Raw genomic sequence first — 23,246 nt, forward strand, 5'->3', positions numbered from 1 at the left:
TGTGGATCTTGCGTAGTTCTCACCAAGATCAGGACCATGTTGGAGAGATTCCCCTAATGCTGCACCCACTGGAACTTCAGGTCCCAATGAAGAGCCTGTATGTGCCATCTGGCATGTGCCACCAGCAGGATGCAGGAGTACATGAGGCCCAGCAGCCTCAGATTCCTTCTTGCAGATATCCAGGATAGAGGATGAAACATCAGCATCATAGCCTTAACATTCTGGACTCGCCGCTCGGGAGGACAAGACAGAAACTGCACTGTGTCCAGAACACCTTTGATGAAAGGGAGCATCTCGGAGGGAGGCAGGTGTGACTTCGGCACGTTTATAGTGAACCCCAAGAGATGTAGGAGGTCTGCCGTAGTCTGGAGGTGGGAGACGACAGCCTGGGGTGAGCCCACCTGCAACAGTAAGTCGTCGAGGTAGGGAAAGACTGAAACCTATCTACCAGTGAGTCGTTCGTATCAAGCCCACATCGTATGGTGAACTTAGCTGTCTCTCTCACATCAGCAACAGCTTGGGAGAGAATGGCCTAGGCCTCCTCCTGTGGCAGCACTGGCACAACCATGGCCCATACAGTATCGGAATAACAGCCTTAAAGGCATGCAGTGCTTATGACGACAATGCCAGACTGAAGGAAGAAAACATTTTCTTCCCTAGCTGATCCTGTCTTCTGGATTGCCTAGATGGGGGTGCGGAAGGGAAAGCTCCTTTGAATGTAGAGGCCTAGATAGCCAAGCTCTTAGGGGTGCAGTTTTCGGTCAGGAAGACTGCGTCATTAGATGCAGGCCTATGACAGTGCACAATTGTCCTATTAACAGGGGCCCCTGTGCTGGGCATGGATCAAGTTTGTAGCAGGACATCAGTGAGGGCCTCACTGAAGGGCAAAAGGGGTTCTGAGGAGGTTGGTCCTGATGGCCACAGAAGGCAGCTCGATGCCCAGGACCTTGGCCACTCTCCTCACCACCATTAAATACGACGCTCCCTTCTCCATACTCATGGTAGGGGGAGAAAGCAAGCCAGCGTCAGGGGAAGTGTCTAGACCACTGGCTTCACCCAGGTCCTGAGCCCAGTCCATGGGGTCATCAGCTCGTATTCAAAAAGGGTTCAACAACATTTCCATACGTTCACCATATCTGTACCCATAAGACTAAGCATCTGAATCCGGCCTAGGGAGCAAGGTCCCCGTCAGAATCGGCGTCCGGCAATGAGTATGGGATCGATGTCAGCCCGGGCGGTATCGGGAGCCTCAACATCTGCACCATCTTCAGGGACGGTCGCAGTGGCACACCGATGCGGATCCAGAAATGGATCCCTGGGGCCCTCCAGAGCCTAGGCCAAAGCTGCCGGTGCAGGATCCAAGCGGCCCCTTCCGACCTCATGGGGCCCAAATGCACTCTAGCAGGGTCAGACAGCCTAAAAAATTAGGCGCATGGCCTCATAGAACACAGAGTTGGGCAGGCGCGGCTCTGGGTCCCAGAACTTGGAGAGGTGCGGAGCTGACCCACAAGTAGGCTCAGAGGACAGATGCTTGGAGTGACAACTCCTTTTCCCGCATTGTGCCATTAGAACGACAGGTTGAAGTTGAACGTTTGCTCTTCTTTGACTTCTTCTTATGCTTACCTGAGTGTCCTGAAGATTTTGAATGGGACAATGAAGAGTGTGGGCTCTGCGAGCAGTCTTGGGACCTTTCTACTGACCGAGAGAGAGACGAGCACCGGGTCGCAAGAAGCTTTATGGACTGCTCCCTCAAAACCTTAGGGTTCATGGCCTGGAACTCAGAGCATCACTTCGGGTTCTGATCATGCTTCAAACACCAAAAACACACAGGGTGCATCATCCGATGACAGGGTTCTAAGGGCTTGAAGCCGATCTTGTGTTACAACATCTTGATGCACCAGAATGTCAAAAAATCTTTGACAAACGTCGAACCAGCCAGTCAAAAGTGACTGTGGTTCTGCCCGCTGGCTGGCGTGGAAATAAAAGAACTGACCTCAGCGCGCCAGGGTGGCATCTATATACAACCTGTGACATCATATCCGGCGAACACGATGCCAACGATGGACGCAGAGTTGACCGACGCCACATAACAGCACACGGGGTGTTGCTGGAGAAAAATCTCTGGATCCAGACTGACACCTGGTGGAAATTCTTAGGTAAGGAATCTGCAACCAGAAGTCTCTATCAAATAGCATATCACCAGCTCATCAATCAGTCCTGCCGAGACTACTGTTAAGAGACTCTTAGGAAATCCAAACCACTAAAAATGCTTCTTGCTAAATCTTCCAGATTGTTAAATCACTTACCTCATTATCCTTTGTTCCACCCTCATCTCTCCCCTCTGAAGAAAACTGCAATGCACTGGTTTCCTTTTCTGATAAAGTGGAGAACATTTATTTCTCCTTTCCTGAGGAAGCCAGAAGTCACCCTCAGTTGAAGTGGTTTGACTCTTCTGCTGATACTTTCAAGCTTCAACAATTCTGCCCTATTCTTCATATGAGATTAACTCCCCTTTGCTCTTCTGTCAAAACTGGCTCTCCGACAGACATAATTTCTCTTTCCATTTTGGAGCATGGAAGCGCGAAAATTCAACCTGTTGTGCGCAAATTAATTAATCTCTCCCTGCCCTCCAGCTATGTCTCCCAGCAGTGGAAACACACCTCTCTTGAAAAAGCCTTTGCTTAATCCATCGAAGCCTGAAAACTACCGGCCTATATCGTTGCTGCCTCTCTTTTTTACGATAGCAGAATAACACATGAATAGGCAGCTCTCCATTTTTTTTTGTTTGGAGGACAACAAGCTTCCGCACATAACTCAAACAGGCTTCTGTCCCTCTTATAGCACTGAGTCTGCCCTGTTGATAGCCTCTGAGTCTGAGCAGCGGATTATGGAACTCCCTCCCTGCTAAATTTCAGCTAGCTCCTTCTGAAATGTGTTTCAGGAAAAAACTGAAAACCTGGCTCTTTGGTTCTAACGAAGGCCTAATCAGCAGCATGGGTAACATTTTTTTCCCTTAAGTTAGTACCCTAGGCACTGCAACACTTCGTTAGAAGTAGCCATGTGTTCTACAAGACGCATTATTATAATCAATAATATTATTACTACTCACAATTCAATCTCTTTGCAGAGTGTTGCTGGGAGTTCACAGTGCTTAAGGTGCTGCCACTCTTCTGCTGTACAAATGCTATGATAAGAAAGTTTCTCCATTGTGACTCTGTAAATGCACTCCGAATGGCGAATTCTGTGATACATCTGAAATGAAAAACAGTTTTTGTTTTACCTTTTTCAATCATCATCTTTATTCTTCAACTTTATACTTAAGTATACAGTGAGCACATACATTTCTACATATTTATAAATGCATAGATTGCTATAAATGTAGACTCACCTATTGTGTAAAGCTTTGGGTTCGCAGACAGCCAGTTGATAGGCAGGTATGTTCGGATCTGATATGAATACATATAATGTTTACATATATGTAGTCATAGTTCACAAAGTGGTCATCTAAGTTTTTACTGCAAAATAGGCCCATTTCCTTTCACATAAGGAATGTTATAGTGGAGTGCTACCACTACATATACCACTACTTTGTTTTCTAGGACTTTTGCCCATACCAAAATAACATCTGCTTTTCAATGTCTCCCTACCTCAGTGTCCATGTTAACCATACCAGTATCTATGCATCACTATCCCAGTATCATTGCCTCCCCGTTCACAGGGTTCATGTCTCGTACTAAAAACGGCTGTGACTTCCACTTTTCAATCTTTTTCTCCCATCACATCTGTCTGTTTCAGTCGGTTTGTACATAATCTGTAGTCATCCTGTACTAGTATTTACATTCACCAATTTCCAAGTTTCTAGGTTTGAAATGGGCATAACAGGGTATACATATGAGGCTGCATCTGGGGCATACGAGTGTAGCATATATGATACTGGGCCTGCGATTCTGGGCCAAATATATTATGGATGGATACCCGAGGAGGCAATACTTCACACGAGTGGTACATGCGGATATGAGATAGTAATGAGCATACGAGGCTGCACATGGTCATGTGAGAATATGTCTCAGCATGTTAGGATGTGCCTGTGCTTATGTTGCTAGTGCTTACTCTTGAACTTCAACTACATAGCAGGACTCCACCGTAGTTAATATGCAGTTAGCCACTAAAATAGCTTTTTTTTTGCTTTTTAATTTACCAGACACTTTTTTAACCCCTTACATGCGTCAGGTGACATGGAGACATCCAGTGTCATGGTGGGCCTGTGTGTAGGACGGCTCCAAGCTGTCCTTGCACCCACCCACGGCTGAATCGCTGGCTGTCCCCCAGTGGACAACCCCTGTAGTTCCCCCACCAGGGATTGTAGCAGAAGCGCTTCCGTTGCCACTGCTGAACCCACCCACCATAGTCATCTGATAATGCAGGCATGTGCCAACGTCATCAAAACCTGCAGAGAATGAGCTGGAAGCCATCTGCTTCCAGCGCAGTTGGAGGAAGGTAGTTTTTTTTCCCTCTTGGGTGTGTGTGGGGCAGGCAAAGAGGCATCGGGGAAAGGAAAGGCTCTCCCCCAATGTCTCTTTGCAGTTCCTTCCGGATATGTGATTGCGAATTGGAGCTGAAATCGCACAAAGGAATGCACCCACTGGACCACCAGGGATTTAACTGTGCACTTTGTATGTGCACTCTTCATTTGGGGAACGGCTACTTGGGCAAGTGTCACTCCCCTTTACGGTTGTGCCTACATTTTGGCCATTTCTGCCCCCGCTGGAGGCAGATCAACCATATTTTTAGGCCCATGTGCCCCGGGGGGGGGTGGAGCAGAAAGCCATTAGACACCAGGGATATTATTTATATGAATGTCGAGGAGCATCCCCCTTAGGCAAGGGTCGCTCCACTTTAATGGAGGAATACATTTTGGCTGCTTCTGCCACCTTTGGAGGCACACTTGTTATATTTTTAGGCAGATCTGCCCCTAAGGGAGCAGAAAGCAACAAGACACTAAGGATATTATTAATATTAAGGTTGGTGAGCAGCCTCTTAGGCAAGGGTTGTTCCCCTTTACTGGGGGGGTATGCATGTTGGCCATTTCTGCCCCGCTAGGATGCAGATCGACCATATTTTTAGGCCGATCTGCCCCCGGGGGGCAGGAAGCAATTAGACACCAGGGATATTATTCATATGAATGTCAGGAAGCACTCCCTTAGGAGAGGGTTGCTCTCTATTGGGAGCATGCATTTTGGACGTTTCTGCCCACCTTGGGGGCAAATTGGCCATATTTGTAGGCCCACCTGCCCCCAAGGGGGGCCGAAAACCACTAGACACCAGGGAAAGTTTCTGTGTGTGTGAAATGAGTTCGGCTGATGGTTTGCATGTACTGATGTTTGGCTAGCTCTGTGAGTACTGGCGCTTGGTTGGCAGCATGTGTGGACTGGCGCTTGGTTGGCAGCATGTGTGGACCGGCGCTTGGTTGGCAGCATGTGTGGAGTGGCGCTTGCGTCACAGTGTGGGTGTGGACTGGCACTTGCCTAGCTGTGTGTGTGGACTGGCGCTTGCCTGGCGGTGTGTGAACTGGCGCTTGCCTGGCGGTGTGTGGACTGGCGCTTGCCTGGCGGTGTGTGGACTGGCGCTTGCCTGGCGGTGTGTGGACTGGCGCTTGCCTGGCGGTGTGTGGACTGGCGCTTGCCTGGCGGTGTGTGGACTGGCGCTTGCCTGGCGGTGTGTGGACTGGCGCTTGCCTGGCGGTGTGTGGACTGGCGCTTGCCTGGCGGTGTGTGGACTGGCGCTTGCCTGGCGGTGTGTGGACTGGCGCTTGCCTGGCGGTGTGTGGACTGGCGCTTGCCTGGCGGTGTGTGGACTGGCGCTTGCCTGCCGGTGTGTGGACTGGCGCTTGCCTGCCGGTGTGTGTGGACTGACACTAGACCTATTCATACAAGTGAGACACCATTTTTATCAGGAGACTTGTGGGAGCATAGAATAATAGAACATTTGTCATTACCAATTGGATTTCGCTGCATTTGTACCTTTCAAATGTAAGCCATTGTATAATAAAGATGACATTTTGAAAACTACCCTCTAAATCATACACTAGTATGGGCACCCACAGATTCAGAAATGTAGAAATAACCATTGCTCCTAAATTCTATATCTTGTGCCCATTCCAGAAATACATATGTTTCCTTGATACCCATTTTTCACTCTGCCTACTTCGCTGTAAGAATTGGTCTATACTCATTCTACGATGCAGCTCAATTGTTTTGCTTTGGGTACCTTGGGTTCTTAGAGAACCTACTAACTGTACACATCACTGCAACCAGATCTAGTGAACTTAATGATATATTGCTTTTGTCAATTGACAATCATGACAAAAAGTTAGATTAAAATGTTGCTATGCATGCCTGTTATTTGCTACTCATTTTCAATATTTCTTTATTTCAACAGTTATTTTCCTTTGGAAAACCTTAAGGGATCTACACATGGTCCCTTGTTTAATTTGGAATTGTGTCTAGTTTTCAGAAATGTACAGCTTTAGTGGATCACCCATGGGTTGCACAATGGTTTCTGCCACAAACTGGAGGTAGGGTGAGAGCACAAAATATAGGAAACAGGCTACCTCTACGAAAAATGCCAAAACTGTGGTACAAAATCATATTTTGTGATTGAGCTCTGCATGCTCATGAGAGCTCTGAAAATGGTGATTTCAGCACAGTAAACCACCCACAGAGAACATTTTTAAGAAAAAAGCAGACATCTGGAGCACTTTTTTCCAGTTTTTTTTAAACTCAAAATTATGCTATATTTTGCCTAATTTTTTTCGGTCCCCTCCAAGGGAATCCGTAAACCATGGCTATCTTTAGAAACCCCATGATGGTGGAAAAAAGGATGCAAATTTGGAGTGGATACCTTATCTAAAACAAAAAATAAAAAAAAATGTTATGGAGCCCTAACATAAACTACCCCAAATAGTTATAAATGGTGTCAGCACTGGGGAACAAAAGGCCTACCAGCATAGGGGTTAATTACACATCAAATCTATCAACACTGAAATAGTAAACAACCACATACGTAAAAAACACATCATTACATTCTTGTTATGTGAAATGCTAATAAAGTATTTGTGGGTTATAAGGCTCTGTACACTTTACTACTGCTAAGCAGTGCTAAAGTGCTTGTGCTCTCTCCTTTAAACATGGTCAAATTGGCTTACATCCAATTTGCACATTTATTTTACTTGTAAGCCCCTAGTAAAGTGGTACTACAAGAACCCACAGGCCTGGAAATGAAATGCTACTAGTGGGCCTGCAGCCACCTATGTACTATGCCACCTACTTAAGTAGCCTTTTAAAACCGGTCTCAGGCCTGCCATTGCAGCCGGTGTGTACAGTTTTAAACTGCCATTTCAACCTGGCAAAATAAGCCTCTTTTACAACAGCCCATGGGGCAGGGTGTGTTGTAGTTAAAAAGCTGGACATGTACTGGCAGTAAAAAACTCTCAAGTTAATCCTTCACTATTGCAAGGCCTACCTCTCCCATAGGATAACATTGTTTCCTTATTACATTTAGTAAGTGATAGCTTTTGATTAGGAGCTTGTGGGAAAGTCATTTTTGGTGTCTGAGTAATTAAAACTCTCTTTGATGGTGAAGTTGGATTTTAAGTCACAATTATGAAAATGCAACTTTTAGAAAGTTGCCATTTTCTTGTTCTAACCATTTGGTGCCTTCAGACCAGCGTACTGTGCCCCAAGACAGTCCGGGACCAGGGCAGGGAGCCAGGAAATTCCAGACACCTCTGTAGTGGGAAACTACAGAAGTTTCTCCCACTTCAAAGTGAACAACAGGTATAAAAAATGGATCCTCAAACTGGTTCCTCAGATCACTTTGGACCTATGGAAGACTCCGAAGAAAAGACTGCCCTGCTGCAAGAAGGGCTGTCCAGTTGATTTGCTACCTGAGGTAGGAAGACTGGACATGTTCCTTAAACCCAGGACCATCAAAGTGACTTCAAGGACTAGTTGGATGGCCTCCTTTTCTGAGCTACAAGGACACAACAAGCTCCAACACCCTTAAACCCTGCACCTGGAATCTGCCTGCTGAGAGTCCAAAACCCCAAGTGGTGCCTCCCAAGTCCTGGACCGCTGGAAGTGAGGACACACGTGCTCTGCAGGCCCAGCTGTGGTCCCCATCAGAAGCAACACAGCAGGCACAATTTTCAGTAGGCCTAACGTGACCCCTGTATCCAACACGCGCTCCACTGCGGTTGGCCAGAACTTGTGACTTTGCCCTGATCCTGCAACAACAGATAAACACAGTTGGTGCTTTGTGCTTTTAAGCACTATTTTTACCTAAACCTTTAAAACTGCATTACTTTGATTCTACTAATTGGATTTTTGGTGTTTTAGTACAAAATAATTTATTAAAATGTACTTTATTTTCTTTTTTTTGTAACTTTCTTTTTATTGGCATTTTTGTACAACTGTATAGGCATATCCAATCAAATTATATCGTAGGCTACCCATTGCAATTCCATCCCCTTGTAGTTTCTCCCCATCTGGGGTAGGTTTTACATTGTTCAATGAGAATACGCAGCTCTAAGGGACGCTTGTCATCTTGCAAGTGGTAAGCGTAGCCATCAATTACAGTAAGTGAAACAAATAAAAAATAATAATCAACTTTAACATACAACAAATAATCCATCCCTGGACGTGTCTAAAGTAACCAATAGGAGTCAGTGGTTGCGGGCTCCCCTCTCTGAACCAACGGGGGCCCTATCCAGTCCCCCCACCCTGTCTCAGAATCTGGTTCCTAGATATAGAAGAGGTGCAAAGCTCTTAGTCGGGGACCACAAGCAGTGAGGGGAAGCCCCCTGGAGAGGAACCTAACCAGGGGTTCCCAAATACAATCAAAACTTCTGCGTGAGCCCTCCTCTGTCAACCAGACGCTCCATGGCGAGGCTCTTCCACAACCGAGTGAACCACAGGGCTATAGGGGGTGGGTCCGCTTTTTTCCAAAACGATGCTAGAGTTGTCTTCGCCGCCCCCAGAGCTAACCACAGAATGGCCCGGTCCCTGTATGATTGGTGCTGTAGTTCCTGAGCCCGAAGACCCAAGAGAACATTTTCCGGAGCGGTCGGTATGGGGTATCCAACATCTCTTTCAGATGTGAGAGAATTTCGTTCCAATAGGGGCGAATCGCTGGGCAGTCCCACCATGTGTGTTTAAAGTCCCCCAGCATGCCACAGCCCCGCCAACATCTATCTGACACCTGTGTATATAGTTTCTTAAGCTTCTCTGGATGTAGGTACCAGTTATAAAGCAGTTTGTAGTGGGTTTCCCTAGATGCCATTGAGCGGTTGTGCTTGGATATATCTTGATATAGATAGCGCCATTGGTCCTCCCCCAATGCCTTGTTAAAGTGGATAGGGGTATGTGGCGAGGGGAAGGATGTAAGCTCATAGGTTCTAGTTACCTTGTCCCACACTTTAAGGGTAGTGGCAGTGGGTGTGCTAATGTATGCGTTTTGTGGTCGTGCCCCCTTGGGCTTCCATAGGATATCCCACAAGGTCTTGCCCGTCACCACCCTGTCCATATGCAGCCAAATCTTGTCTGACTCTCGGAGGGACCACTCAGCTAATACCCGCAGCTGTGCCGCTCTATAGTACAGCAGGAGGTCAGGAAGCGCCAATCCCCCCTCTTCCCTGGGGCGCACTAGTACTTTATTTGATACCCTAGCTCTTGTTCCCTGCCAAATGAATTTTGTGAACAGTGTCTCAGCAAAGAAATCTGGCGGAATCTCAATAGGGAGGCTCTGAAATAGATAGAGAAATCTGGGGAGCACAGTCATCTTGATACTATTGATGCGCCCCAGCCAGGATAACCATAGCAGAGACCACCTCCTAAAGTCTTCTCGTAGTGACCTGATCAGAGGGGGATACTTAGCTCTGAACAGATCAGACTCCTGGGGAACAATTTGAATGCCTAAATAAGTGATTTCTTTCTTGGCCCATGCAAATGGAGTCAGGGAGGCTATCTGTGTCATTACCCCTGCGGGCATCGACAGGTTGAGGAGATATGATTGCCCCGCATTTACCTTAAACCCTGCCACTTGTTCAAAGAGTGTCAATTCCTCCTGGATTGCTAAAAGAGATGTGCGGGGCTCAGTGACGAACAACAAGATATTGTCAGCGAATAGGGAGATTTTATGGTGGTCGGTGCCAAATTTAATGCCTGGGAACGCAGGGCAGTCCCTCACCTGTACTCCCAAGGGTTTGACACTGAGCGCAAAAAGCAGCGAGGAAAGAGGGCATCCCTGCCTCGTGCCTTGTGATAGATCAAAAAATTCCAAAGTTACCCCATTTACCAAGATGTGGGATCTAGGGCACGCGTGATTGCTCATTACCATGGTTATAAATTGTTCCCCAAATCCAAACCGTCTCATGGTTGCCACCAAGAAAGACCACTCAACTCTATCAAATGCCTTCTCAGTGTCTAATGCCAATAGAAGTGCCGGGAACCTTTTTCTTGTGAACCTTTTCCATTAAATGGATGACACGCCTCAAATTGTCATGTGTCTGGCATCCCTTGATAAAGCCCGATTGGTCTGGATGCATCAGCTCTGGCATCACATCCTCCAACCTCTGCGCCAGGATTTTAGAGTATAATTTGGCATCAAGATTTAACAGGGCAATGGCCCGGAATGAGGCGCATAATTGAGGATCCTTTCCGGCCTTGGGTATGAGAGTGATCAGAGCCTCCCCCATGGATGGAGACACCGCTCCCTCTCCTCGTATATAATTGAACAGTGCAGCGAGTTGTCCCGCCAGTTCCGCACCGAAGGTTTTTAAAAATGGGATGTGAATCCGTCCGGGCCCGGGGCCTTTTGCAGGGGAAGGGCGTCTATAGCCGCCTGTACTTCCTCCGCTGTAATTGGTGCCGCTAGCATTTCATTTGTCTCCTGAGAGACCCGTGGCAGGTGGATATTTCACAGGTAGGATTCTTGAGCGTGGGCTGGTGGGTGATCTGAGTGATAAAGACGCTCATAGAATTGCCTAAATGCCATCGCCTTCCCCTCTTCCGTGAGGTGTTCTCAGAGTTCGTCTGTGACCTGCTCTATGTAGTCTCTGGCCTGTTGGGCTCGAAGCTGTCTTGCTAGGGGGGTGCCTATCTTATTGCCCTTGTCATAGTGAGATTTCTGTAGTCTCAGCAGTGTCAACTCTGCTCTGTTTGTATAGGTAGCTTGTAGTTTACCTTTGAGGGACACCACCTTCCTTTGAGCTTGCCAGGTCGGGGACAGTTTATGTTCTCGTTCAGCTATCTTAAGTTCACTTTCCAGAAGAAGTTGGTCTTTAGCCTTTAATCGGTGGATCGCAGATGCAAGTGAGATGCATTTGCCTCTTATGACCGCCTTAAAGGCATCCCAGAGGGTATGGGGGTTAGTATCTCCCACCCTATTATGTTGGAAGTATTCCCTGATCAATAGGGCAGATCGTTACGGGATGTTCTGTCACGGGCAAGCACATTGGGGAAGTACCAGCGCTTGGAAGACGTGGGTGCTAGTGACCAATTCAAACTAACCACCACCGGGGCATGGTCCGATATAACAATTGGATTAATGGCTACAGTCTTAAGAATCTGTCTTAGCGGTTTGCTCAAAAATACGTAGTCAATCCTTGAATATGAGCTGTGGGTATGTGGGAAGAAGGTATAATCCCTCTCCAAGGGTTTCAGGGCCCGCCAGGAGTCGAAAATCCTCAAACAGCGAAAGGTGGACTTCACTGATACGGCAAAAGCACTTGTCTGTGATCTCTGTGGGTGTGTTGTGTCCAAAGCTGGGTCCCACACCAGGTTAAAGTCTCCCATCAAGATCATTTCGCCCTCTGAATAGCCCTCTAGTTCTCTCAAGAAATGTAACAGAAATTGGGTTTGACCGCTGTTAGGAGCGTAAACAGTAGCTATCGTACACATTTTCCCATCTAGGCAGCCTTTCACCATCAGGTACCTTCCCTCTTTATCTTTCTTAGAACCTGTTTCCCTGAAGTGGACTGATCTGCTAAACAGCAAAGCCATCCCGCAATGTTTTGTTGGTGCTGAAGCTAAAGCAATTTGAGTGTAGTGTTTGTGATGGAGACGATGTCCCTCCCCCCTCTTCAAATGCGTTTCTTGTAGGGCCACTATGTCGTACCGATGATCGTCGAGGTACTTTTTCAGTTGTGAACGCTTATTGGGGGAATTGAGTCCCTTCACATTCCATTAAAGTAATTCCAGCATCATCTCCCGGAAACAACAGCGCTCTCACCTAGACCTCTGATAGTATCTCCAATACCCCGCACCATGATTCCCGCCCTCTTCCTCTCGGAACACTTAGCCTGCTTTGGAGTTTCCCCATGACTCTTTGAATATCGAAAGGGATGGTCGACAATGAACAAACCGAAAGAACATCTCAAAAGAGAAATACAAACATAGTCTTGATAATATAAAACAACCAGATTCCCTACCAACTTCATTTCGTGGACAGGGTCCAGATCCACCTCCTCTCTCCTCCCAGGCCTCGTCAAATCAAAGTATAATGCAAAGGCGGGACCCCCCCGAACCTCAAGCAAACAACAGGAGCAGAGTATGTTCCAGTGGCAAATGTCGCTGAGACCTTTATCGTGTTTTCCACTTCCACACCTTCTCCTCGAGGGGAGGCACCCCCGTCCTTCCGTTTCCCCCAGAGCTCTCAACCGGGGTCGCCCCCCAGCTCATACCAATGGGCTGATGAGGCTCTCCCTGATACCGGACCTCCATGTGGCTTTATCTTCTGGGGGTCTTTCTACCTCTCCTCTGTTGTTTCCATTGGTCCGCTAGTGTGTTGGGGGGGATATCTTCTCCTCGCCCCTCTCCCACCATGGCGTCGGTATCACCCCTCTCTCCTCTAGACTCTAGGCCCACCGCGGCTGCCGCCTCGTCCACCGTCGAGAAATGGAACGCTTTATTGTGTAGTTCGAACGCCACACCAAAGGGGAAGGTCCAACGATATCTTATGTTCTTCTCTCTCAGAGCCTCCATCACCGGACGGAACTGTTGTCGTCGGGCCAGGGTTGCTGGAGCTATATCCTGGTAGAGGGAGCATCTTGCATCCTGAAAGGAGATAGGATCTTGTTGTCTTGCCTTTAAAAGGATTCGTTCCTTCACCTTGAATTAGCTTAATTTAGCCAGAACGTTTCTAGGCCTTCGCCCGCGACTGTTGCCCACACGGTGCACTCGTTCCACTTGTACCTCCGGTTGGTCCTCTCCCAGAAGGGTGGAAAACAGCCCGACCACAAAGGCCTCCAGATCAGTCCCCTCGGCTCCCTCCTCCAGACCTCTCACCCTTATGTTGTCTTGATGTGCTTGATTTTCCAAATCTTCACATTTCAGTGTGGCGAGATGTAATTGCGCTTTAATATTTGTAATCTCCGACTCCACCGGGGCAACTTTCTGTTGTAAGTTCTGCATTTGCGTTTCCAAGTCTATAGTACGGGCCCCTACTGAGTCTACATCTGTTTGGAGTGCGGATAGCTTCCCATTGACGTATGCTTGGAAGGCCTCCAATGTCACTCTGATATCTGTTGTGAGCTCTTCACGCAGTAAGTGCGAAGGGAGGACAGGAGGTCCTCCTTTGTAAGCGCCTTCTCTCCCCCCTGTATCTGGTCAGCGCTCTCCACTCGGGCCGGGGAAAAGTAGCTGGAGACTCTGTTGGCCTGGATTTTGCATCGTGGCATATGTGTCTGGCAGGGACCAAGCCCCAGTGCTTATTTGGGGTCTCTCACTCTCCTCAGAACTGCTCTCCTTCACATCGGGAGCTTCCTTTAGATCTCCGCTCTTATTTTGCAACCCACTTCTCGGGGGGGGGGGGGGGTTATGGGTCTCTCCTCCTCCCCTGCATCGCTGTTGTTTCTGCTCACCTCAGTTGTCTCTCGCCCCCCTTTGCAGGCATAGCCCCCATTGGGAGCGACCTGCCGGCTGGCACCTGTGCTCGCATCTTTGGGCTCTATTCTCTCCGGGCCCCCTTTGGATGGCTCTCTCCAGCTCCCCACCCCTCAAAAGGGCCTCCCTCTTCCTTCCTTAGTCCCCCATGGGCGTAGCTGCCCATCGGAGCTCGGGGTAGATTCCCCAAAGTTTTTACTTTCTCCCTCCGGGGGAAATCGTCCTGTTGCTGCTCCGGTTTTTCAGCGGGCAAGGGGGTGATTTGTGGGTGCCAGCCGTGCACTTCAATTTGGGCCGCCACCCAATGTACCACTCAATAAGAGGAAGGAGGCCCTTCCTAGACCTCACCTCGCCACTGCAGTGTTTATAGGCAGTCACCTCGGTGTGGCCCTGCGCGGCTCTGGTGTTGGGGGTATCTCACTCCTTTTCCTCGGGCCCCGCAGCTCACAGCTCCATTGCGGAACACCAGCCTCTCGCTGGCCCCACCCGGCTCAGACTCTGCCATCGCGGGGCCGCAAGGCCGCGCCCCGACACAGGCCGTGCACTCGATTAAAGGGCTCCGACAAGCCGCGCCCCTCGCAGCCGGTGATCTCACTGGTGTCTTTCCCTCTTGAGGCCCTGAGGCCAGTCCCCAGGTCGGGGGAAATCCGTTGGCGCCTCTTTACCGCCTCACCTCATCGGGCCTGGGGGGATTTGGACGGAGCCGACGGAGTTCACGTCCGATCGGCCATGTTGGTTGGCCCCGCCTCTGTACTTTATTTTCTAAACTGGTGTGGGAGCTTTTCGTGCTGTGTTTTCACATTATTCCTGTTTAAGTGCTGCATGAATGCTATACACAGTGCCCCCCTAAGTTAAGCCTCAATGCTTTTGTGCCAAGCTACCAGAGGGTTTAGCACAGGTTAATTTAGTGACTTTTTGTGGTTCACCCAACAAAGATTGTGGCTGTTGTTTGTGTAGGGTTTCATCCTCCTCAAACAACAATTCAACTTCTCATAGCTTGGATTTATTATAGTCCAAAGTCTATGTGATAGGACCAATCACATGACTAATCTGAGGAGTCCTGTATCAGTCCTGACTCCATCAGCATGTCCATTGGTGGTCTGTCTCTTTCAGAATGACTTGAGAATTTCTTAAAGAGTTCACGCCCCAAACTTCTCTCCATCTTACCTAAACTTTCAAATTTTTGGGGCATCCCTTTGACTCATACACCGTTTTATTGGCAAGCATGCACCAGCTCATATTTGTTTTTCACTCCTTCACAGTTGGTGCCCTTGTTTTCCCCCAGCTTTGTGCTGTTTCATTTAGTCACCATTAGTGCTAGATTACAGAATAGGTTTGCTATTTTAGAATTATAATTTCTCAATACGCCTAGGACTGCTAGGTGATCCAGTTTAGGAAAAGTGTCCCCCAGTTTCTTATCAATGTGGCTTATGATTTTGCTCCAGAATTGTTGAACGAAGAGACTGTTCCACAAAATGTGAATGAGAGCCACCCTGAGTTATCAGTTGCGCCCCGAACTCCAATCTTTCATTAACTGTACCCTAGAGTAGTATATAGGATGTAGGATTTGCAACTGCATGAGTCTCAATCGCATGTTAATTTCTACCTCTTTACTATGTCTGCAGACTTCACGCTATCCATAGTTGTACAGAGTGCCTATGTCTTGTTCCCACTTACTCATTAGAGACAATGGTTTCCCCTTTGTATTAATGATCAGTGTTCTTTCTATTTGGGATGTATTGTATCTTTTGAACAGGGTTGCAAGTAGTGAATATTCCTGTGGGGATTCTTTCTATATGTTGTGGAGTAGCAGTACATATTTTTGCAAAGTGTGCCTAAGCTCCGTATGCTTAGATGTTGGGTATTTAACAGTTCAAATTCTTGCTGCAAGATTTCAAACATTTCTGTCTTCCGATCCCCCAATATCTTTTTTAGAAATAACTTTTTACGTCCCATTTGAGGAACCCTTCCAAATCTTGCTCCTCCAGCAATAGCCCTGATTCCCACAAGCGAGTTTCAAGCATAGTTCGAGCTCTGCAACCCATTATCTGATTGATTTGTTCAGTCCTAACCATGGTTTTGGTATTATCCAGCCAAATCAGTTGTATTTTCCTGCCATATAATGCTGTCACATGTTTCCTGGGGCATATGTGCTTATCTGATTTGACTGTCAGGTTCTCTTGTGATCCAAATAGCCAGTAAATTATCAATAATAGTTCATCAGGTAATGCAATCCCACTGTCATATGGTCCACTACGTAGGGTTTCATATTTATCCTGGCTGTCTCCGCCATCCCACAGAAGGGTTCAAGTGACTGTATTTATCATTTTAAAATATGAATCCAGTATCAGATAAGGTTTAGTTTGTAGTACATACTGAAATTGTGGCTGTGCAACCATTTTTAAATAAGACAGCTCTGCTCATACAGAAGAGGTCATTGTTGCCAATGGGCTATATCTGATTCAAATCTTTCCATTATAGGCATTCAATACAGCGCTCTTTAGCCAGTTGTAGTGAACCTGGGGCTTCCGACAGAGGAATTAATTCTGTTGGGAAATGGGAATAAGTTAATTACAAATATTTTAATTAAAATCCACAATAATCCAACTGGAAGCCAACTGCAAACAGTTGAAACATGTGTAAGGATATTGTTATTCCTATCTAGACAGGACTGTGACCTAGCAGTTTGAATTGGACTGCCTCTTTTAGGACAGAGCTCATATTTATTTGCATATATGGTCTCTGTCTGAAATGACACTGAGAAGCTAAAAAACATGTGATTAAATACACACAGGGGACTTATTAGAGCATTTTAGTTTAACACTTTTGCACAATTATACATTATTCACTTTATGTGGCATGGATAAGCTCCATAATCCAGAGTTTTCTGTGCCATAATGACTCGTGCTGCAGATCACAAATAAGATCCAGTAAGGCCAAAACATGTCTGTGGTTGCATGTGTTCCATTTCAAAAGATATAGGGCATGGTAGTATGAGCCAGAACGTCCCATTTGAAACTGGGATAAAGGAAAACATAAGGTAGGCAACTCAGTATTATGAGTTGTTCAGACTCGATCTATTATTTCCACCTATAGCTTTTGTTCTAACTGCAAACTGGATAGCATTGTTGTACGATTCAAAAGAAAATAAACACTACCAATGTCATTAAAAAGGTAATATCACCAGGGCTACTGCACACTCAACCCTTGATGTCAGCAGGGATAAAAAAAAAGAAATGCTATACGTGTCTCACTAACCTCTTTTTTTAAACCATTTTTATTGAAGTACAAAAGTACCATTCCATACAAAAGAGCAAACTGGTGACTGAGAATGGTGTGTGAACACTCCTATAGATTCTAACATGTCATATGAAACACCTGCTACATTACAGGGGCAACAGTTCATGCTTTAACATACATTAATAACAACTACCTATAAAACTCTTATGATACACCAACTTTGTCTTCCCTTTGTATATGTATATGGTCTAGATAGGCTTGATCTTTAGGGTTATTTTATGAGTAGTACGATAGATTCATCCAGAATGACGCACTAAAGAATGTTTCTCACTAACCTCTTTAGCATTAACAAAGCTACCTACCTCAAAATACAAGGGGATTAGGGCCAAATATGTGCCCTGCCCCCATAAGTAACATCTTTTATTTGGAGGGCGGGGGTGTGGTGTGGTGTGGAAAAATGTTGTATATCGGATCATTCATACATAAAAAAAATTATTTTATTGGGGCATTACCTTATCGCCAACTTTTTGATTCGGCAAAAACCAATCACCTCCTGGCATCTGGGAAGAGCCATCAACCATGTTGACAGAATTTGTAAAATATATGAATCAAAATACCTTCAACATTAAACTAAGATGCAGCATTTCAAAACTCACTAGTTCCAGGATCAAAGAATACATGCAGAAAACAACTTCAAGCCATGGTATTCAGAAACCAACAGTAGCAAATTTACTTCTTCACTATGAGAGCTGCCATCTTGCAAAACAAATCTGCAAACATCCCACAGGAGAATTTCAGCGTCAAAAGGAACTACACCAAATCAGAGGATTTTGTCACTAACAAACAGAAGAATCAGTTTTACTGTTTCTAAATGAGGCTAGGTGTTAGATCTGGCATTCTTGGCGTGGCTTCCCACCCACCCCCAACTTTAGTAGGCTTTTAAAAATGTCTTAGGCCTGCCAATGCAGAGCCTGCGTGTGCAGTTTTAAAACTGCACTGTCGACCAGGGAAGTTAACCCACTTGCCAGGCCCAAACCTTCCTGTTTAATACATTTGTCACCTCCCTAAGGTAGGTCCCCTCAAGGGCAGGGTGCAGTGTATTCAAAACTTTTGACATTTACTTTTAAGTTTGACATGTCCAGGTAGTGAGAAATACTTAAATTCCTTTTTCACTACTGCAAGGCCTATCTCCCCCATAGTTTAAAATTGGGATTGTCTTGTCACATTTTATAAGGGTACTGTACAACTGGGAGATCAGACTGTAGTGTGGTCAGTTTTATGTATCCTTTGCGCGTTAGCTTCAGGCTTTAGGCCTTTGTGCACTTTAAGCTGCGAGCAAAAGAATAAAATACATCCAGGGCAGAGCCTCTGTGCACTTTGCTCTAAATGCTTTTTATTCGGCTTCGTACTGTTATTTTTCAAATAACCAGTTCTACGGTCTTGTTTTATTTTTTATATCACACTGTTTAGCCTACTTCAGCACTGGAGTTCTCAATAACACATTCTTGTTCACTCTGTGCTTCAGTCAAGGATACAGTCTGGTACATTGCCGATAGACGTGGTAGGAGTTTAATCTTTGGCATTCTTGCGTAGGGACATTGTGTGATCACACTGACATGTTAGTTATAAAAACACTTCCTTGTCCCAATACAAGGGAGAGGGAGATTCCGACCAGGGAACCACAACTAGACGCTGACTGCCTCGTTGTAGATGCTGAACAAGATCACAGGCCTTTGCTCAGGTATGAGGGTTGATGGCTTCCTGGGGAATCTGAAAGGCAAGTTAGAAGTTTAACATGCTGTGCTCGAAATAGAACTTGCTGAGAGAGAGTAGAAATAGTTAACACCATGATAGCGTTATTCTTATGTTTCACTCTCCTCGTGACTATTTCAATCCTACTGTGTTGTATGGTTCTGGTTATTGCGGCTCACGCCTTAATATCTGAAATGCAGTCGTTTTAATAAAACAATCTATAAAACTCAAACTGCCTTAGTCATTTGTATATGAGATCATACTGTGAATGAGAGAGCTGGTTTGGATCTGAGTGACCACGACTTCCCTGAGAAGTTCCAAAGATGTCATGCGCTCGGCTGCCCAATCATCTCTTCCCCTTGGGAGAAATGAGGCACTGCTAGTTAGCCGGACCAAAACCGGATTTGGGGTGACAGTGGTCCTTCCAAGTGGGTAAGACTTAGTCCCCCACACCAGGAACAACCCTGCTACCTAGAGATCCAGTAGTCTCATTTAGGATAATGAGAGCCCACGCGACAAGACAGTTATGTCAAGATTAGTGTCTCTGGACTCAGTTTAAAATAAAGTTAGATTTTACATTGCAAGTCTGAAAATGCCCCTTTGGAAAGCTATCATTTTCTTATTTTAACCATTCTGAGACTCTGCCGGTCTCTGAATACAGGTCTGGCTAGGTGACAATGGGGCTCTTGTGCACTCCCTCTAGACAGCCACACACTAAGGGAGATAGGTGTGCCAGATGGGCCATCCACATCCTGATGAGCCATTAACATCTTGATGAGTTATCTCGGGCAGGATAGGAGGGAGGAGCTGATACACCTGAATAGGCTGGGTCCTGAGCCCTCACGGAGGGCTGTATAGCCACCTGTAGTGTGTCTGGAGCCATGGAAGGAAGGGCAGAGACTTTGTGCATTTCAAAGGCCTTTCTTTGAAGTTTCCCCCACTTCAAAGGTACAACTGGGTATAAGCCCTGGGCCACAGACACCACCAAATCAGTACACTTTCGGACCTGAGGACATTCTGCCAGGAAGAAGGATTGCTGTGCTGCTAAAGGGACTGTCACTCAGCTGGAACTCTGCTGGACTTTGGACTTTGCAGAACTACTGCTTTGCTGTGCCTGCCCTGCTGTCGGATGACCTCCTTGCCTGGGAGTGAGAAGGACTGGACCTGCATCTCTACATCCCCAGAACCAAAGTGACTCCCAGGGCTTGCTGGCTTGCTTCCTGTTCTGAAGTCTCAGGGACAAAGACTTCACTCACCTCTGCTACAGCTTTTGGACTCTGCAAACTGCGAGTCCTACCCTGTTAAGTGGTGCCAATTCAGTCCTGGGCCCTTGGAAGCGGATTCTGCAGCTGTCTTCTACAGAAATCAATTTATTGTCATCACTGCACCGATCAGAACCATTGCATCTCTCCTTGACACCAACACAACGCCACGCCCCTGCCATTGAGGAGGACGACAAAAACTGCACAGCTCGGAACCGGCACACTGACCCAGACCTGATGCATCGCCGGCAGCACGGATCGACAACAATGCACCGCACTCATCCCAGGGTTCGAAGCCACACCTCGAGGATGTCGCATCAACGACTGCGGGCCCAGAGGACAATGCATCCCTGACTGTGCAGATCAGAACCGCTGCATCGTCTTCGCATCGGATCTTCGACGTTGATGCAATCCTCCATGTAAGGTATTGTGTCAGTGGGGCAAGGTAGGTCAGTGAGCCAGCCCGCGTGCTCCATCGTGGTCAGACTGAATTTTGGATTTATCCGATGTAGCACGACTAGCTAGCCCCAGTAGGCGCTTTATGTTTCTAAGCACTATAAACGCAGATATTCTTTAAAAATTCATATCTTTACTTCTGCATACTGGATATTTGTTGTTTGGTTTATTAAATTAAGCTTTATTTTGCTAACCTGATGTTGATTATTTTGAGATAGTGTTTTCAGTTTTACTGTTTTTAATGTTGCACTAAATACTTTACACATTGCCTCTTAAGTTAAGCCTGCCTGCTATGTGCCAAGCTACCAGAGGGTAAGCACAGGCTAATTTATGGTGTGTATCTGACTTACCCTGGTTCCTGCTTGCACAGGGTGCACACCTCTGCCAACCAGAAGTGAAATGATACTCACTCAGTAGACGTATGTTTGTGGCATGCAGTGCTGTAAATTCACATGCTCCGCATTCTCCTACCATCTAGGGTTGGGTCCGGAATGTTGCAAGATATTTTTGTTCGAAAAAGCTTATTTTGGAGTCACAGGGTTGAGTGACTCCTCCTCCTCTGAGATGCTGCGCTTGGGCATCTGGTTTCCCGCAGGCAGGTGAGAAAGAGGAAAGAGAAGGGAGAGTAGAGAAAGATATGTTCATGCAAGTGTATCTACATATATACAAATATAAGGTAACTGCAATGGATATAGGCATTGGGGGACGACGACTGTGAATCTACAGCACTACATGCCATGAACAGATGTCCACTGGATAAGCAACATTTTCTGTTTTATGGCATGTGTGAATGTAGATACACATGCTCTGCATGGACTGTAAGGCAGTCCCTCAAAAAGCGGTGGCTTGCCTGTGGGAGTTGCAGTTGTTTGAAAAAGTGTTCTTAAGAAGCCTGGCATACATTTGCTTGCTGTCATGCTTGTACATTTACATAATAATGCTTTGGGAATGTGTGCAGTGTAGACCAGGAAGCTGCTCCACAGATGTCAGCTAAATGGACATTCCCCAAAAATGCCATAGTAGCATATTTTTTCCTAGTGGAAGTCAGAGTTTGCTGCAATTGTCTTTTTGCCTTAGCATAACATGTTTGGTATACATTTAACAATCCATCTAGCTATGCATCTGTTTTTTATTGCATTGCCCTTAAACAGCAAAGCAAGAGCTACAAAAAGTTGACTGGTTTTCCTAAACTCTTTTGTCCTATCAATATAGTACATGAGTGTGTTTTTAGCCTCTAAAGTATGGAGCACCCTCTCTGCTATTATATCAAGCTGTGGGAAAAAACAGGCAATTCAATGGTTTGATTGATATGAAATTGGTATACCACTTTTGGAAGGAAACTTGGGTTGGTATGAAGGACTACTTTGTCTTTATGTATTTGAAAGAAAGGTTCTAGAGTTAATGCCTGGAGTTCACTTACACGTCTAAGGGATGTAATTCTATACAGAAAATCCTCCTTCCATGGAAAAAAAAAAACTGACTAAGACATGAGTAAAGTGGTTCAAAAGGAAGACTCATGAGCCTAGTGAGGACAATGTTAAGATTCCATGATGGAACAGGAGGAAGTCTTGGTGGGATCACTCTGAAGTCCTTCCATGAAGGATTTAATGATTGGGATTTTGAGCAATGAAGTATGTTCTCCATTTTGTAATTATGCAGCTATAGCTGGAAGGTGTAGTCTGATTGACGTGTAAGCCAACTTGCCTTTTTGCAGGTGAAGTAAATGGCAAGTAATATCTTGAGCAGATGCTTTAGTTGGGTCAATGTGTTTGGTCTGACACACTAGTGGTTGCTCTGAAAGCCTCCTTCAAAATTTCCATACACTCAGGAGGTGAATTGAGGTAACCAATTTCTATGTTTTCCGGCTGCATACCGCAAAGTTGTGATATTTGGGGTCTGGATGACTGATTTGTCCATGCTACTGCTTGGGAAGGTCTGGCCAGTTAAGGAGCTTCTCGCAAGAGGTCCAGAAGTGGTGTGAACCAAGATCGACGTGCTCATGTGGGCGCTACCATTATCATGGTTAGTGATGTCTGAGTGAGTTTGTGAACCAGGAATACAATTAGTGGGAGAGGTGGAAAAGCACAGGCAAATATCCCTGACCAGTTTATCAATAGAGAATTGCCCTTGGACAGAGGGTGTGAGTTCCTGGACGAGAATGTTTAGCATTTAGCATTTTCTGCTATGGCAAAAAAGTCTATTTGAGAAGTTGCCCACTTTTGGAAGTATTTTTGAAGGCCTTGTGGGTGAAGTACCCATTTGTGGACTTGTTGATGCAACCTGCTGAGCAGGTCTACAAAGTCGTCCCTTCCTGGGAGATATTCTGTCGATAGGTGTTTCCATATTGTTTGTGCCATTTGTGATAACTTGAACAACCAGTCCCCCCCCCCCCTTTTTTGTAGATAATACATTGCTGCGTGTTAGAAATGGGTTCTCTATTTGGCAGAGATATTCACCTTTGTCCAAATAGGGACCACAATCCTAGTCAGGGTAAGTCACACAATCCAAATGATCCTGTACGCACCCCCTCTGGTAGCTTGGCACTGAGCAGTCAAGCTTAGCTTAGAAGGCAAAGTATAAAGTATTTGTGCATTAA

The 23,246-nt window shown here is 46.2% G+C and overlaps 1 protein-coding gene across 2 annotated transcripts in view; it reads right to left on the bottom strand.

The window, feature by feature from the left end:
• PDE10A (phosphodiesterase 10A) overlaps positions 1-23,246 on the bottom strand; it is a 1,332,617-nt gene that overhangs the window by 365,476 nt on the left and 943,895 nt on the right. For both annotated transcript variants that reach the window (XM_069235310.1, XM_069235309.1), the window contains exon 14: positions 3,110-3,252. In XM_069235310.1, the coding sequence (XP_069091411.1) occupies positions 3,110-3,252 (143 nt within the window). The remainder of the gene's footprint in view (positions 1-3,109; positions 3,253-23,246) is intronic.

This window comes from Pleurodeles waltl, chromosome 5 (genome assembly GCF_031143425.1).
Source record: "Pleurodeles waltl isolate 20211129_DDA chromosome 5, aPleWal1.hap1.20221129, whole genome shotgun sequence".
Classification (NCBI taxonomy): domain Eukaryota; kingdom Metazoa; phylum Chordata; class Amphibia; order Caudata; family Salamandridae; genus Pleurodeles; species Pleurodeles waltl.